General features: G+C 28.4%; 2 protein-coding genes across 2 annotated transcripts in view; one reads left to right on the top strand and one right to left on the bottom strand.

The window, feature by feature from the left end:
- The window catches only part of LOC103579526 (uncharacterized), a 46,466-nt gene extending 34,800 nt beyond the window's left edge, over window positions 1-11,666 (bottom strand). Inside the window, exon 1 of the mRNA XM_008560951.3 lies at window positions 11,289-11,666. The gene's annotated coding sequence lies outside the window, so the exon portion shown is untranslated. The remainder of the gene's footprint in view (window positions 1-11,288) is intronic.
- A 3,924-nt stretch (window positions 11,667-15,590) lies between these two features.
- On the top strand, window positions 15,591-16,176 carry LOC106693503 (28S ribosomal protein S21, mitochondrial). Its single transcript, XM_014441423.2, has 2 exons — window positions 15,591-15,700; window positions 15,780-16,176. The coding sequence occupies exon 2, from the start codon at window positions 15,781-15,783 to the stop codon at window positions 16,042-16,044; it is 264 nt and encodes an 87-aa protein (XP_014296909.1). The 5' UTR covers window positions 15,591-15,700; window position 15,780; the 3' UTR covers window positions 16,045-16,176.
- Window positions 16,177-18,660: the final 2,484 nt, after the last annotated feature.

Here is an 18,660-nt window from a genome sequence, read left to right as displayed (position 1 = left end):
ACCTAGTTTTATTTATCTAAAGTTATTAAAATTAATTTTTTACTCGTGGTTTTACGTTAGTTTAAATTTAGAAAATTATAAAGAAAAAACTAGTGAAAATAATTATTTTAATTAGACTACCGATGATTAAGCGAGTTAAAATATACAGAAAATTTAGTTTGTGAAATCAGAACTTTATTCTCGGTTTTCTCTATTTAAATTTACTTAAAGTTTTTTTTTTTTTTTTTTTTTTTAAAAGTAATTAAAAAGTCCTAAGTATTACTTGCTAAGGTTTCCTATCGTACTCGAGTCTCTTCCATATGAATTTCGTATCATCACTATAAAAATGCTGAAAATAATGGTTATCGATACTCGAAGCTACTTATTTTTCTTTAATAATAATAACTTGGATTGTTTTATTTAATTGATATCAAAATTATGAGCTGTCTTAAAGAATTAAGAATTAAAAAAATCTTACCGTGTAAAAAAATTAGTGAAGAAAGGTTAAAAAAGTTTTTACTATTGTTAACTTCAAAACGTGACACAAAGATGAACGTTTTTTAAACTTTTAAAAATTTAAGAGAGGAATCATTAAATATCCTAATATTATTAAGATATGCTAAAACGAAAAACGTTCAGTTTTCGGAAGGTATTTTGTACTGAAAAATGTTAATTTGTAGTAATAAGTCAATTGTTTTTTTTCTGTGTATTTTCAGAGGTTTAAAAATCATTTTAAAAAAGTTTTTCATTGTATCACGTTTTGAAGCTTAGAATAGTCAACACTTTTTTTACACGGGTTATAGAATCACAGTTCTATTTATTTTCACAATGGAAAATCCAAAATTAATCTTTTGTTTCATATTTGTTTCAATTTTATAACTATTTTTTTTTGTAATTTTGACATGATAATTTTCTTTCCAAATTTGGAAGTAAAAAGAAAATTTTTTTTGAAAAATTACAAAAATCTCCTTTAAAACTTGAGATATAGCTTATGTAAAGTGACAACTGAATTTTTATGAACATTACAGACCCTCTAACGTGGAGTACATATTTTACATAAATTTAAATTTATTTTCAAATCTCCCTTGAAAAAGAACAATAAAGGAAAAAATAAATCTTTGCTACTTGGTATCTTATGTAGTCAAAAACAAATGGAGAAATGATTTTATACATGTACCGAAAATTTCATTTATTCAAAACCACTGTCCCTTATCTTACTTCAGTTTTCCCTTCACGGAAAAAAAATTCTTATGATCAGCACAATGCGATTTCCCGACTGTCACGATTCACGTTTAGCTATTTGGAGGTTAGTTAGGTTAGAAATAAGCATAGAAATGGCAACGATCGTATCGTGAATAGGATTAGAAGGGATCTTTACGATAACTATCTAGATCATTACTATAGAGCGTAACAGATCGCCCTCTTTACGAACGCGTATCACGATTCGTTAGATGTTTTCAAACCTAAGAACTTTTTTCCGTGCATTATACTCATACACTGTCAAAAGTGGTGTTAAAAATGGACTCAATGTAACACCGGTGTAGGCAGTGTTATTTTAACACCGCTTTCGGTGTTGAAATTTAACACCCAAAATTTTAACACCTACACCACCTGGGCTTACCCCGGTTTTTTTCCCAGTGTATATTAGGGTGGTCGTTAAAAATTAAATTTTCTCAGGTGCCCCATAAAAAGTTTCTTTTTAGTGAAAAAATACATTGGGAATTTGGTTTTTTCTTTTTAAGTAAAAAGAGCACGTGCCGAAGAACGATCAAAGTTCACTTTTCGATACAATCGCGGTTTTTTTTAAATATCTCATGAAATATGCAGGTTAAAGGAAAAAACCATGAAAACAATTTTGTAGGAAATTAAATTCTTGACAAAAAAAGTCATGTTCATTTTTTTTTATAAAACGTGTATTTATGAAGATATTTTAAAGAAACTTTTCTAGATCTTAGTAATTGGGCATTTTAAGGATAACCAATGTTAAAATAACGTTTTTTCATAAATGTAGACAACTTCGTAGCTCGTAACATATCAATTATTAATGCTTGTTACAGTTTCTGTATACTTAGAAAAATTTTATTTTCAAAATTTGTAATCCTTGTAAACGCTCAATTCATCAGATCTGAAAAACGTTTTTTCGAAATAACTTCATAAATACACATTTTTTAGAAAAAATGAACATGACCTTTTTTGTCAAGAATTTAATTTCCTACAAAATTGTTTCTATGGTTTTTTTCTTTAATCTGCATATTTCATGAGATATTAAAAAAAAACCGCGATTGTATCGAAAAATGAACTTTAATCGTCCTTCGGCACGTGTTCTTTTTACTTAAAACGAAAAAACTAAATTCCCCACGTATTTTTTCACTAAAAAGAAGCTTTTTATGGGTGTCTGAGAAAATTTAATTTTTAACGACCACCCTAGTGTATAATCATCCATTAATATCTCTCAGGTCAATTAACACAAATAATTCCTCAATAGTAAAATCCTAAAAGTTTACATTTTCGAATGATAAATTAATAACGAAAATCTGATGTACATGAAATACGACGCATCAGTACTTAATCAAGTCATTGAGGAAACAGGATTGATGGATCGTCCTGGTAAACATCTTTTGCAACAGGATGTTACGTTATATAGAACGTTACTTTGCCACCCACCCTCTTACATACCGGATGAACAGTAAGGACCCCTTGAGTTCATCAATCCACTTATACTAATGAAATTTATCGGTCGGAAGAAGAAGAACCTGATTGAGCCAATTTAATGTCAATAGATATATGCAATTCTATAATTAATCTTTTGAGTTGTTATGCAAGATATTGACCTATTATCAGCTAATAGTCATAATAATTAATTGGTTAATTAGTTAATTAGTCAATTATCAAACAGATCAGCTGGATTATTCAACTGTAAGCTGCAAACTCTGATAAAGTGTCAAAGTAATATATATGTATATAAATGTGTAAAAGCCTACAAAAGCTTTTTGTTGACTGGATACAATGAAATTGTATAATAATTTATGGCCAAGTGCGACGAAGCTTTCATTAGTAAACAATGACGTAAGAATAGATATCAATTATCATCAAACAAGCTGTTGTATATTTATATCATCATGACCTTTTGTTTATTCGAAATAGAATATTTTATCGTAGATCAGTTTTTATGTATACTACGAATGAAAAATATAGTATAGGCAAATAATGAAAAAGATTGATATTTTATGATAAATATATTAAACATGAAAATAGAAAAAAAAGATTCCCGAAAGATATTATTTTTTTTTATCTTGTCAAGTAAATGTAAATATACTCGCTCGGAAATTTAAGTATAAATATACCGTAATACCGAGCTTGAGGTAATTTTGCGACGGAATTATTAGAAGTAATTTAAAACAGGTGTAATTTTGTAAATTGCTAGGCGGAGCCAAGCTTGTCATTACCGATCGTAAATTAAAAGAGTGAGCTGATATATGAAATAAAGTTTACCAATAGCTTGAATAAAACTTTACGAATAAAAATATAAATATTTATAACTTTTTATATTTAATATTGTACTAAGCGAAAAGTTTTATCTCATTCAATAGTTCTTTTTTAATGTATATAAATATTGTATTGGTTTAAATGTTAATCTGTTTAGTGAGCTTTAAATGTATGTTCTCGGTACTTTTATTAATACTTTTAACTTAATTTAAAAGGAAAAGAGGACAGTTACTATCATTCAAAATAATTACATTAGGAATTCAAGATACTGAAGATATTTTAATGGATATTTTCTATAATAGATAGATAGTTTTAAACGGAATGTTTTTATTTCATTTTTCTACTCTGTTAAAAAAAATAACCACTAGAAACGTTGTCTTTTATTCCCACGAGAAACTGTGCCATTTAAACTTTTCAGTTTAATATATTTTTTGTGCAGAAATTTGAAGATTTCATTCAAAATCATTTTTTTCATCGAAAAAACTGAAATTCACTTTAAGATATACTGATGATCTTTTTTTCCGAAATAGAGTACGAAAATTTCGATTCTCTTCTGTCGAGAAAATTCTACAAGTTGAATATGAAATTAATAATGCGTTAATTTTTATTCATTTATCCAGGAGAAAATAGTATATTCCCGAGTCAAAAATAAAACTTGATTCAGGTTCGCTTCATCTTATTTTCTTTTGAAGTTATCGATTTGCCGACAATTTTTCGAAAAGATCTCAACTTCTTCGACTTGAATTAAATTTTTGTCAACTGTAAGATCTTTTTTCATCTTAATTTCAACTTATTCATATTTTTTTATCTTAATTTGAACTTATTCGTCTTCACTTCAAGCACGACAGTCATTCGCTTACTTTTGACTTGCTGAACCAAGTCGAAAAAAAGTTATTTATTCCCCTTACTTCAGATTTGCTCAGTCAAAAGCAAGCAGTATTTTTTAGTGTAAAATGTGTTTTTCCCGTTTCACCTTAGTTTTTACTTTTTCGCTTAATAATTTAAGTCGAATAAGTCTAAGCCAAGTCAATTTCGACTTGATTTAGACTTTTTCGTCTTAAATCCTGACTAAGTAAACCGGTTAAGTCTAAACCAAGGCGAAAACTCAATATATTTCAAATCTCCGTAAAAAAAGTCGAGTTTGTCTTGCGAAAAACGGCTCTAAATTTCGAATTTGTGAACCAAGTCTCAATCAAGTTTTTTTTTTTACCCGGGAATATATTGTAATTGTGACTGTAAATTTTCCTGTGCTTACTTAGTATTGAACAGTGGAAAAAAGTCCAGAGCTACTTGTGTTATATATATTTCTTTGACAAGTTAGAGCTATTAATCTGTTTCTTAGTGATATTTCCCCCATTTACATAGAAAATTTATATCGTTGCGGCATGAGACTGAACACCAGAAAATATGAACATTATAATTGTAAACTTTTTTCTTTCAACTATTGAAAATTCCCAGTGATAATAATAACCATTAAATTCCCAGAGCATATGCTTTCGAAAATTTCCAATTAATCAAACTAATGTATTTGTAAGTAACATGGTATTAAAACTTGTAAATCAATTTAATTAATGCATGTAAAAGTTTCGTTCAAATTACAAAAGGTTTCAATTTCTGTTAAATTTTTAAAAAATAGCAGACATCACAAGATACAAAGGTCGAGTGAGTGTATACGAGTGTTATAACACTTCAGGGTGATTACTACAAAATGGCCAAATAGAATTAACCTTTGGTTTTCATTAGGAAAAACTTACAGAACTATTAACTTTTTCTTACACTTTACGCTATTAATCTCAAATGAGTTGAAGTTTTTTTTTTAGAAATAAACTTATAATACACGACATTACTTTTACCAGTTATAGCAATTTTCCCACGACCGTAGTGCCTTTTAATTATTAATCGATCGAAAAACATTTCACACGCAAATACATTTTTATGTTAGAAATTTTTATTAATGGTGAAGATTAAAATTTCAATTAATTATTCTTCGCAAGAATTTATCAAGTTTGAGACGTTCGAGAAAAATTATAGGAAAATAAATAAGAAACTATATTTCAAAAGAAATTAATGCTCCTTAACTCAAGAAAAAATGTAGTCTTTTAGAAAGAGGGGAACTTTTTATCTTAATTCATTTTTTGTTTTCTAAAAGTATCAGAAAATAGGTTTTTTTTTTTTTTAAAGTTATTTTCCGGTTATCCTAGGTCTCATTAGACAGCAACTCGCAAAAGGATGTGTTTCAATAAAATCAAATTTTAAGGTTTATAGTCTACATTTTTTTTTTGTTTTCATTTATTTGCATTTAATTAAACAAAAAAAAATTCTAAACGATTGATTTTATAACTTAAAGGACTCTGTTCATTTTTACTGAAAAAACTTTATAAAGTCAGAAATTTTGTGTTAAATTCAATACAAATCGTGTGTTGCAAACGGTCTACACAAATTTTTGCGTGAATTCAACACATTGCGTTTGTGTTGATCTTTAACACAAATTTTATGTTAAATAAAATTGAACACATAAAGTTTGTTCTTTTGACAGAAAGTTTGTGTACATTTAGCGGAAAATTTGTGCAAATTTAACACATTTTTCGTGTTAAAATCAACTAATAAACATAAGCACATAACCTAACTAACTTAAATATACTGATCTACCCTTAGTAGAACTTATGTCAGTTTAGCGAACAATTGAACCGGTTCAAAAAGATATCAAAGTTATCTAAATTTAATTGTAAAATGTATATATTTAATTGTAAATAAATTATAATCCAAATTTCCCTGCAGACAATGTTGCTACAATGCTTTGCTTGGTTATAGTAATGAAGAATTGCGCGGGAACGTTTAGTCAAACAACCCAAATTTTGTGTCAATTTTCGAATAACAAGAAATGTCTTACATTCTAAATTTTCTAATCATTTAACATAAAAAATCTGTTGAAGTAAAATAACACAAACGGGTTGTGTTGAATTAAAAGATTTTTGTGTTAAAAATCAACATAAAAAATTTAACCAAATAATTTTTTAACACAAATACACAAAATTTCTAACTGTGTAGTTAAGACACTGTTATGCATAAATGTCTTATCTGAAAAATAAAGTGATACTGCAATTAAATTGTTACGCCTTGTTGTCTCAAATGTTCCAAGCGTAAAAATTTTTGCTATGGCTTTGAATTTTTCACTATTTCAAACTTAATAAATAAAGTAAAAAATAACGAGCGAATCGAGCGATGAAATTTTGATGGTTAAGTAACCTACAGATATTTGAAATTTGAAAGAAAAATTCACTCGATACTTTGTATGAATTCTTCAGCAGTGCAGTAAGTTTTGCTATTCGAACATCGAGACATGTTTACGAAATTTAGATTTTCCATTTTCCGTCTATTATTCATCCCGTTTAGCCAATGAAAAAAACCAGAAAAAACAATTTTGAAAGTCAAATCAGAGAAATCCCTGCTTACTAAATTTTTTTTAAAACCCAATAAAATTATGCTAAAAAATTTCACTGATGATCGTTAAGATCTGCGCGCCAAGAATAATAAGTCTTAGCTGACTTTTAAATTTTCCCACACTTTTTAGATATATATAATCGATTCAAGTTGAATAAATAAGAAAAAAATCGAGCCTCTAAAGCCATTAGAGCAAAAGAAAGTGAACCCACTTATGCACCATTACGTCTTTTTTTTAAATAAAAAACAATCTGCAAGTTGACACATTTTTTGCTAGTATCCAATATTATCCGTTTAAAATTTATATATAGCAATAAATAATAATAACCTAAGATATTACCGCTAAAGTGCATTTTATCGAAATAATACTTAATGAGATCTGTTATATGTTTACACTTTGAAAAAAGCGGTGTTAAAATGAGTTCACACTGGTGTCGCTGTATTACTTAATATTTTTTTCTAACTCGTGTAAATGGAGAGTTAATTAACATCGATCAAATTTTGTGGTTATAGCCTATAAATTTGCTTAGATCTACAACACAGAAAAAATTAATAACAATTTTTCGTTAAAAATTAGGGAACTAACGTTAATTGAGACAAAAACAATTTTTTTCCCTATGAAATAAGAAAATTCACTTTTATTAAACTGAAGAAATTTCTGAAATTTTTGATCATTTGTCAAATTAAATTTCTAGGAACAATATTATAATTATTTTTAGGTAATAACTGATTTAAAGATGATAAATTAATCATTTCATGGAGAAAATATTTTTGTTTAAATGCTATGGTGTCTGTAAAATTGAACCATGTTGGCCATTTGACGGAAATTGTAATGAGCACATGCAAAAATTACTATGATAATAGTAAAATTTACAATCGTTACAGTAATTGATGATGTCATCGTCGTCAATTTTACGATAGTCACGGTAATTTTTGCATGCGTTCATTACAATTTCCCTCAGGTGGCCAACATGGTCCGGCTTTACCGTGACACCATCGTATTTCAAACGAGAATATTTTTTTTTACAGTGTATATATTGAAAATTTTATTCATAAACTATTATATTATTTTCATTATGATAGTTTTTGAATAATTACATGTAAGTGTCGTTCATAGCGTGACTAAGGGTGTTAATGTTCATGATAATTCATAACGTTTTTTTTTTATTTTTTTTTCTAGGAATTGATAATTTATTTTTCTTTTCCATTATGTTTACATGACCTGAAAATTTATTTTCTCCTGAACATCATTTATATTTTTTTAATATTACAGCCTCGAGAATATCGGTGCTTGAATCGATTATATAAGCAACCACCTGTTTAGTGACCTATTGTAGTACCATTTTCCTCTTCAGGTCATATTGATTCGTGAATAGTGTGTAAAGTACGATAGAAATTCTTAAAATAATGCATAGTAAATCTATATTCTTAGCTTACTGAAAATTACTATTTCACGGGATTTAATAATTAAGAAAAATAACGTTGACACACACAGAAATTACACTTATCTGAAATTCGATACGAAGAGAAAAATATCGTCAGAATAATTACACGTATCGCTATTTTGGCTATACGTTGTATACTTAATGATACGCTGCATAGCCAATTCAGCTATACAGAGTTTTCTCACAGTAGGTCGTCAAAATGACGATCGTATCCTTATTAAAGGTGTTTTAAGAATCTCTGACATATCTATTTTGCAAACTTCGTATTTAGGCAATTCTTGTGTTGGCAAAACAGATTCATCAATGAAACTTCATATGTTTACAAAAGATATTTTCCGTATTTCTAAATTGGATAAATGAATACTTATCCTAACCTAAAAACATCTCTTTTAATGATACTATAGACTATGAAATTAACATGTGAGTATTCTTGAATAACTTGAATCAAAAAACTAATTTCAGTTTAATCCACAAAAGTCTCAATTTCTTTGACGTAAGACCTCAAAATCATCAATAAATGAAAAGCTATACTTCGGATTTTGAAAAATTTTAAATAGTAGAGAAAAAGGGGAGAATACGTTGAATGAGACTTTTAAGGTTCAAATGTGGATAAATTATTCCTTTACGTTTTGAGTGTTTTGAGGCTCTAATCCAGATAATGTTATTGCCGTTTAGTCCTAAAAGTGGTAAAATGGGCCGTAACTACTATTTTGAGGGCTAAACTAGGATAATTTTCTATACTGTTGTCAATCTTAAAATTCTAAATTGATCCTTAAAAACCTCATTGAGAACTTTGAGACTCAACTCCAAATTTGTTTTTTGACTCAGGAACCTCATTAACAATAAAAACCTATCGTGAAAAATTTCTTTACCCAGTCTAATATTTTTCTTTCAACACGAACAGTGTTTGGACCTCGTTACATAAATTTTTCACAAAACATAATTTACGAGACTTTTTTTTTTTATCAAAAGGAAAAAAATTAACTAAAAATGTTTAGTCATCTAAATCTCATTAATCTGATAGCTATACCAGCATATTAACTAATGTACCCTCATGATGATAAATACTGATAAATTACTAATCTTGAGATATGTTGTGTACTATAAATTCCCGGAGTTTTAAAGCATTTCAACCGTCATTGTTTTTTTAATTACTTTAAGATTGGCAACTATCCAACTATCCTTGTTTCCTTTTCTGCATTTACTGTCAACATAATTTATGATTCCACAATATATATATCGTATAATATAACAACAAAGTCCGTTACTTACGACACTTGTGGCCTTTTTGTTTATTATTAAAAAAAAAAAAAAAAAAAAAAAAAAACCTAGATAATTTTCGACTCTTTTTTTTTGTGGTGTAAATAAATTATTCCCGAAATTTTTTTTAGATAAAAAAAATTAATTTATTTTTGAATTAATCAGTTTGATAAAATATTGCGCCATATGGTTGCAGCAGATGCCAAAATATTTGTTTGAAAAAAAAATTACCGTCCAAAAAAAATATATTTACGTGTAATTTTAAAGTTTTCCCTAAATTCACGAAAAAAATTTCATTAGAATAGTTTCGAATAAATCAACTCGGAAAAATTCGAGTTTTCAGTTGGGGTAAGCACTATTGATTAAAGTAAAAAAAAGTTTAAATCCATCTATGGGTTCACTAAGTAATCGGATAAAATTTTGTTCTTTTATGCACGGGCATTAAATACTAATCGACTAAATTACTTATTGTTTCTTAACCATTTTAATACCTTTATCTTAAAAATCGTTGATTCATTGAGCGAAAAGTTATTGTAAATGCTTAAAAAGTTCCACTATGCGTTCCAGTTCATTAAATCAATCAAGTAAAATTATGAAAGAAAATCAGGGGGTAAAGTGGGTCTCCTAAAAAAAGTCTACTTAATTATTTCAAATTCAAAAATAATCGGTGTCAATTTAACCCACCATAATTTTAATGCCGAGTAAAATGAATTTTCAAAAAAATATATGATGACCCAAATTGCCCATGATCTTTTCCCTCAGCTCATTTTACGTTTCATTACATCCCTCCTTTAAATTTATTCCAAACCAATCAAAAAAATAAATTTTTTTCCTTAACAAAAATTTTTTTCGTTTTAAAAATGAATTCACTGCAATGAATGTTTCCTAATGTATACATAATACTTAAAATATAAAAAAAAGTTATTACCGTCGATAGTAAAGTGAATGTTAAATTTGCCATTATACTTAATTGCAGTGCACTTAGGAATCAATATAAAGTAACTCAAGTGGTTTCATTTTACTACTTGTGTAAATATCATAATTTATAAGAAACTATTATCTAATACATCCAATTTAATGCAGAATATTGAATATACTACGGCAAAGTGTTATAATCTAATGACATATTTGCTAATAATAGTCTATGTTACCATGGCATAGTTAATATATATATTTTTTTTCTTTACACCCCTGTATTTGTATGAAATGAATTATTAATATATAGTATACAACATATAGTAAATGGTATATAGTGTGAACGAACTATTAGTTATGTTATTTACAGTACTACAATGCTGTACTAGTCGAACGAAATATATCAACGTCGAGTCCTTGGGCTGAATAAGGGAGAGTATGAAACCGCAATGAGTGAAACAGTCAATCTTGTCATATATAACAAAGTAAAGCAGCAGTCATTGACCGATTCAATGTTTACATTTAAACTTAAAAGAAACAAAACTCAATGTTCAGAGGTCGCGCCCTTTATCTGCCGGAAACTCCTACCCGACAGCAATAAATATCAACAAAGTATAAAAAATTATAGTTTAGGTTAAAATCGATAAGGTTTAGAGCAGGATTTAATTTTTAATAAATTTACGAGGTGTAAGAAGATAAAAATATATATGAAAGATAACGATAAGTCTTATCTATATATATTATATTATATGTATATATTACCTGACTCAATAGAAACCCTTGAAGTCTAAAAAACAATATATTGTTCGTCGGCTTTGTGGATGTCAATCTCGTTCTACTTGATTGGCTCTTTCAAGCCATGGATTTTCCCGTTGCGTCAAACTGCTTTTATCGAGCTCACCTTATGTACCCGTAATCGTTTTTTAATTTTTTTCTTCTGTTTAATTTATAAAAGCACAATAATTAACACTATACTTATTTAAGATATTGTTTTTATCATAATTACATCATCAGGCCGTAAAAATACAAATTTAACTGTTTTTTAGTAGTTTTTTTTATTTTATTTTTCTTTTTTTTTTTTATAAATTATATTTTTTCTACCTACTACTAATTTAAATTTAAAATGTTTACATCCGTGCACAGTCTTTGTCGATAGCTCAGACACGAGTACTTACGTTTTGTGTTATTAGAAATTGCGGAGCCAGGACGTAGAACTTTAAAAGCACAGCGCAAACTCGGCCATCAACTCGTGGCCTTTCGCGCTTTCTCGCTGACGAAAACATCGCAAGCGCAGATGACTTTCGCTCGACGCCCTCAAGGCTGCACTATTTTATTTTATTTTATTTATTTTTTTTATATGATTTTCTGTTAACAGAACGTTTATAATTCAAAGTTTTTTTTTTTTTTTTTTTTTTTTTAATCAATGCATTAAATATTTAATTTATAGAATATCGGAATATTCTTATTTAAGGGAAGATACCGGGCTACAATAAGGACTAGAAATTTTTTTTTTTATTATTGTTTAAAAAAAATTTATGTACACTAATATTAGAGTGATACGAAGTACCCGAGGTATGATGGGTCAGTTACTATAATTTCTTGTGACTTTTTGTGCTCTAAAAAAATAGTAAGTTTTAAGTTCATTCAGAACTTTCAGATTGTAGGTATAAAAAATTTTTTGACATTAGAGAAAATTTGAGACCAATGCAATTTAGCAGCTAGAAACTGATCAGTTCCTTCCCTAGGGAACAAACTCATTTAATTTCTGCGCGGCAAATTAGTTTTTGACTTAATTTCATCCCTGTCAGAATCGCATTCGTTTATTGTAGACCTTTAAAAATTTATGTCATTCCAATATCCAACGGAATTGGTAGTTGCAAGAAGAAATTATTGTCATTTGAAATGCTATGGTGTTATTGTATAGCCAGACCATGTTGGCCACCTGACGGATACTGAAATAAACACATGGGAATATTACTATGACTATAGTAAAATCTACAACGGTTACGGTAATTTGTGATATAGTTGCTGCCAAATTTGCTATGGCCATAGTAATTTTTTCCTGGGTTTATTCAAATTCCGTCAGATGGCCCCTATGGTTTGGCTTTACTATGACACCATAGCACTTCAAACAACAATAATCTCTCCGTGTGTATTTGAAAAATTGAAAAAAATAATATGAGTTCCCGAGTCAAAATCTAAGAGATACTTTGAACCTAAATGAGCATTGAAAACCTACATTAGACTTCTTAGGATATAATAATTGCAAAAGCTTCAAATTTACCTACTTAGACTTACAAAGGCTTGAATTGAACCTACTTCGACTTATGGAGACATCAGTTAGACCAACATAGAAATAAAATGATACTGAAGTTAGTCGACGTCTAATAAGTTTTTGATTTTTTTTTTCAGACAATAAATTATAAAAAAAAAATATTTGAAAAAATTGCACCTGTAGTTTATTTAATTTCCTACATGTGCATATTTTTAATTTTTGTTTTTTTTGTAATTGGTTAGTTTAAAAACAACTCCGAAAGTTAGTCATTGTTTGCTAACTTCAGAATCATGACATAAATCGTGAAGCGAACGTAAATAGACAGCAGAAGAGAGGCTTTCCAAGGAATACTACAAAATGGTGAAATTTTTAAATTCACGTACTGGGCTAATGACACCCAAGAATGGATTGAGTCCACAGGCAGCCTGAGACTAACAGAGGGTTAATTAAAAAATTCTAAGGCTAGTAAAAAATTTTTGCAAGTGATCCAGCGATTTCATCAGTCGGTTAATGACACCTAGAAGTGGAATAGGACTAGAAACAGCCTGGGACCATCAGAGTTTTGATTTAAAAAATTCTGAGCTCTTTGTCTTGGGTTCAATTCAAGTCTTTTTAAGTTTTTGGTTCATTTCAAGTCTTTACAATTATGTCCTAAGAAGTCTAAGGTAAGTTTTGATTTAGATTTACAGTATACCAGATTTCGACTCGAAAATGAAAAAGAATTTGAAATTAATAAAATTCCATTGTTTTCCTCATCAAATTACTTGAATTTGTATATTTATAATAGAGAATTATTTTATGGCTGCGACATAAGTCAGAAATTATCTCGTTTTGACTGACCAGATATTCAAATTGTCAACATTAATGCAGATCATATGACAAATATAATGCGTGGTATGAGAGAAAATGCGATTTAAGACTTCAGGTGATTTCAACCGTTATCTGAATTCATCTTATTTCATCCCTTACAACACAATGAACTATTATGAAGTAAAAGTTAAAACTTCAAGACATATCCTTACATATCCTTAAAATTTTCCTTGTAAACTTTGTGACATATAATGAGAGTCAAACATTTGTTGCTACTTTTATGATACAGAAGTTAACTGTTTTTTTTTTTTTTTTTGAAATAAATTCTAGTAGAAAAATAATTTATTCTTCTTAGGCTTGAACTTCAGGCTTGAATTTATAACTGAGTTAAATTGGGGACTTAATTTTAATTAATAATAAAACGAGATGATGATACATTCTGACAGACTAGAAAAAACACTGCATTAGTAGACGTGACGATTTAAAAAAATCTATGGGGTATTAAAAATTAAATGTAATGGCGCAGATGAAATTTAATGCTAAAGATTGTGTCGGTAGAACTACTTTGAGATAATTAATATTCATTATTAATTAATTCGAATGGAAATAGATTTATTATTTGAACATGAATAGCGACTATATCTATAAATATAGACATATATGATGCATCAATTATAAATGAAAAGAAAAGTTTGTGTACAGTGAATATTGATAAGCAACTAATTGCATCTGACGACCTGATAACATTTAATGACAATAAATTATTAATAACATTACCTTAAATAAATAAAGAAGGAAAACCGCCGATTAAACTTTTCACTAATCAATAAAACCGATTATTAATATTAAAATTTTTTTTTTTTACTTCTTTGATCAGATCACGTTTCTTATAAAATAGATGTAAAACGAAAATGTATGAAAAAATTTATTCAACTTTTTCGAAGGTATATTTTTTTTTCAACTTCCCGCTAAGAAAATTTCAAATTTTTGCTATGTGATACGAGAACTTGATTGACAAGTTGCTCTTGTTGTAACTGTTGACTACAAATTGTTATCAACTTTCACAGAAAGTTGTCGTCAACTTATGAAAATGTCAATTTTTGCGGCCAACGGCGACAAAACTTAGCTATCAGGGAACTTCAAGCTTACATAAATCTACATCTGTAATAGAAATCCAAGTTGAATCAAAAAGTTGCCTTCAAGTTACGGAAAAAAAACTTGCAGAGCACAAAAGAATTTCAATGTGGCAAAAAGTTGCAAGAGAAAAAACTTGAATGAGCAAAATTTTATTTTCAAGTTGACCGCAAGTTATTGTCAACTATTAGCACCATCAAGTTTCTGAAGTCAACTTGATATCTAATTTCGCTGTAGATAACCGTTAACCTGCGATCAAAATGGGCATCAGAGGGTAAAATCCCAAAGAATGAAAACCCTGATAGCCAGACATTGCTCTACAAGCGTTGCAGTGAAACATTTACCGCTAACTTAACGAGAAAGTTTCTGGTAAGCTTGGCTGGATAATACTTTCCTCTAAGCTGGCTTCAGAATACGGCAGTAGCTTGAATGTAACATGCCAGAAAAACTTGCCGTCAATTTGAAATGAAACTTTCATTCAACTTAACGTCATTGTCTGACGTTAATACTTGTAGTCAAATTGAATAGAAAGTTGCAGACAATTTACTGTCAACTTAAAGGTAACTGCTTGCTCACACTTACCTTTGAGCTACCTTTAAACTACGGCAGTAGCTTGTAGTTAACTTATGGTTAGGTGGCTATCAGGGAAATTCCCACCAGACTCATAACCACAATCGATAGTTTAGAAATTTTCCAAGAAATTTTTTGTTATCGATAGTCGAACATCATCTCTCTAAAAAAAATTTATCATCAAACAATAAAACCGTCTTCTATAATAAAACCAACGTAAATAATTTAAAAACTCAACTGCAGATAGCGTATCTATGCCCCATTGAAACAAAATGTATTTCGTCGATATAGAAACATATCTGAAATCACAAAAATAGTTCTTTCTAACCTATACGTGTTGTTGATTTTCGGTTTAGTTTCGTAGGAAAAAATAAAATTAACTAAGGTAATTAATTTTCTACTCATTTACTATTCGTTTACCAATAAATACTGCAATTCGCAATTGTAATTTATTATATTTTTAGTATGAAGCACTTTAGTTTTATTGCACGTACCGTTTTGATAAAAGACAACAACATTGATGGCCCGTTCCGGCTTCTGAACAGAATATTGGGTCGGGAAGAGATTTTTGATCAGTATCGAAGAACTAGATACTATGAAAAACCAACTCAAGTAAGACGAAGAATAAATTATGAAAGATGTAAATCAATTTACGATGAAGACATGAACAGGAAAATTCAATTTTTGCTGAGAAAAAATCGGGTCGATCCTTTTCCGGGATGTCATTAGTTCTTATAATCTAATATTCTGAATTATATATGTATACAACATGTAGGATAATAAAATAACATTTAACATTATAAGTAATAATGTCATATATATTCATCAGATTCAAATATAATGAAATTTGTAATATTTTAATAGGTATATGTATATAATCGTTCTTTCATTAATCTACAATCGCATTACTTAGATTGCACATCCATTCAATTTCATGGAGAACAAGCAATTTAATCTATTCGATCTTATATATTGATGAAACACAATCCTGCAATCATAAATGTATATGTTAGTAAGTCAACAATGGATCGATAGGAGAGGGTGGTTTGATTTTTATTTTTGATCACTTACTGAGTGAGGCATTTCATACTAATTGTGAATGCGCGAATAATAAACTGACCTGCGATAATACGCTTATATTTGGCTAGGATATGTTAGTAACATATCGTATTATTAATTCCGGAGGGATATACCCTGTTTAGAAAATCTCATAGAATCCAATAGATCCTCATACATTTCCTGTAGAGATTTTATAAGAATTAATGAGCTTATAATTTTTTATATCACCAATTCTTTTAAGGAATTATTTTAAAGCTAAAAATTTGTCTATTAAACGATTGGCGATAAAAAATAATAAACGTGTTTTTGGTTTAAAAAAGCAAAAGGGCGTGAAAAAATATTTTTTTTTGGGAATTAGTATCCTGGTATATGTGTATATATTATTACATTGGAGCAAATAGGCTTAAAAAATTTACAAATTTTTAATATGCTGACGAACAAATTTGAAACAGGAAGTTGAGACCCCAAAAACTTACTATGCTGCGCTGAAAAAATATTCACCTATAACTTATTGAAAAATTGCAATGAAAATTATTTGTTTCTATTAGAAACTATAGTAGTGAATAAAAAATTTTTAGAGGTTTACAATAATAATTATAGGGCAGCATGATAATTTTTTGACGACTCAACTTCTTTTTATTGGAGCTTGAAGTCAAATTTGTAGTGAATTTCGAGATCTTTTTACATTTCCGGCGAAACTATCAGACTTATTGCAAAATGTCATGGAAACTTTTTTGTAGACAATTTTATTTCCTACAAATTATCTCTGATAAAGTTTTTTGAAATTCCGCATTGTTTTCTAGTTATTTCTATTTTAATGTCAAGCTCTTAAAAAAATAGTGTTCTAATCAATTTCGAAAGCTTGACATTAAATTGAAAGTAACTAGAAGACAATGCGGAATTTCAAAAAATTTTATCAGAGATAATTTGTAAGGAATAAAATTGTCTACAAAAAAGATCCTATGACATTTTGTGATAAGTCTGATAGTTTCACCGGAAAAATAAAAAAATCTTCAAATTTACAATAAATTTGACTTCAAGCTTCAATAACTGTTGAACGGATGAATTTATCAAAAAATGATAAGAGACTTTTTTTGTAGAGCGTTCAATTTCCTACGAAATTATATCTTGAGCTTATCTGTACAGAGAGCTATTGCCGAGATATAAAATTCCAAACTTAAATTTTTTTTTCCTATATTATTTGAATAGGAAATAGAAAATTGCGATGAGCAACCTCTCAATATTAATAATAAGAGCTTATCATTTAACCAGTATTTTATTTCACTTTCCTGCAACTATTCAATAGGGTGTATGTAGATCTAATTTATAATTATAAATCTCCATTAGTATTATCAAATCAGTACAGATTCCGAATTTCTTTTCCAAATTTTGATTAAAAAAAATTATTCACATGTATTTATGTACATCGTCATAAAAAAGTGAATTTAATTAAAAATTTTCAATGAATATAAATATAAAATGTTCGTAAAAATCAAATATCTCCTTATTTTATAATTACGCTATTTAATTCTTATATATGGGTCGATGATCTTAAACTGACATTGAAACCGGATGCATTTAAATGCATTCTCTGTACATCAATATACATTTACTTTGTTTGTTTTCTTCGCTTTGTGTAATAGTGTTATTGTTATTTACTTATTCAAGTGTATTATGCTTCTACTTAAGTTATTTAAATATTACATTTAGTGTTAGGAGTCGAATATTTATATCACGCAATTTCAAATAAAGTGCACTCACAATTACCAGATTATTGCAATGAAATTTTATACGAGCATTCTTCAGAAAAATATTTTGAATAAGTTCAGAGATGATTAGAATCGGTTGAATCGTCAAAAAAAAATTTTTTAATAAAAAAAAAAATATTAAACTTAAATGCCTTTATTGTTAAATAAATTTCTATTGTAGTCTTATAGTTAAATTTTGCAAATTGTCTATTAAAGACTAAATATTGAACTTCGGTTTTAGTTTTTCAGTGATTTTCTACAAATAGGGCAAAAGGGTGTGTCGTCAACTGATCCCAGTAATTTTATACCACGACAAGTGATCCCACCGACATCTGATCCGATCGACGATTGATCTTCAATTGATTTTTATCAACAACAAATTTACGTAATTTAACTTTGTATAATTATAACACTGAATTTTAATTACTCATGTTATAGTAATCAATTATTTAATGAAATTATCTGTGGGATCATTTGTCGTATGATCAATTGTCGAGGATCAGTTGTCAAGGAACCTTTTTTCAAAATTTACATATTA

The sequence above is a fragment of the Microplitis demolitor genome, chromosome 5 (assembly GCF_026212275.2).
Source record: "Microplitis demolitor isolate Queensland-Clemson2020A chromosome 5, iyMicDemo2.1a, whole genome shotgun sequence".
Lineage (NCBI taxonomy): Eukaryota > Metazoa > Arthropoda > Insecta > Hymenoptera > Braconidae > Microplitis > Microplitis demolitor.
The sequence above is the reverse complement of the archived record's forward strand: the minus strand, read 5'-3'. Positions and strand labels throughout refer to the sequence as shown.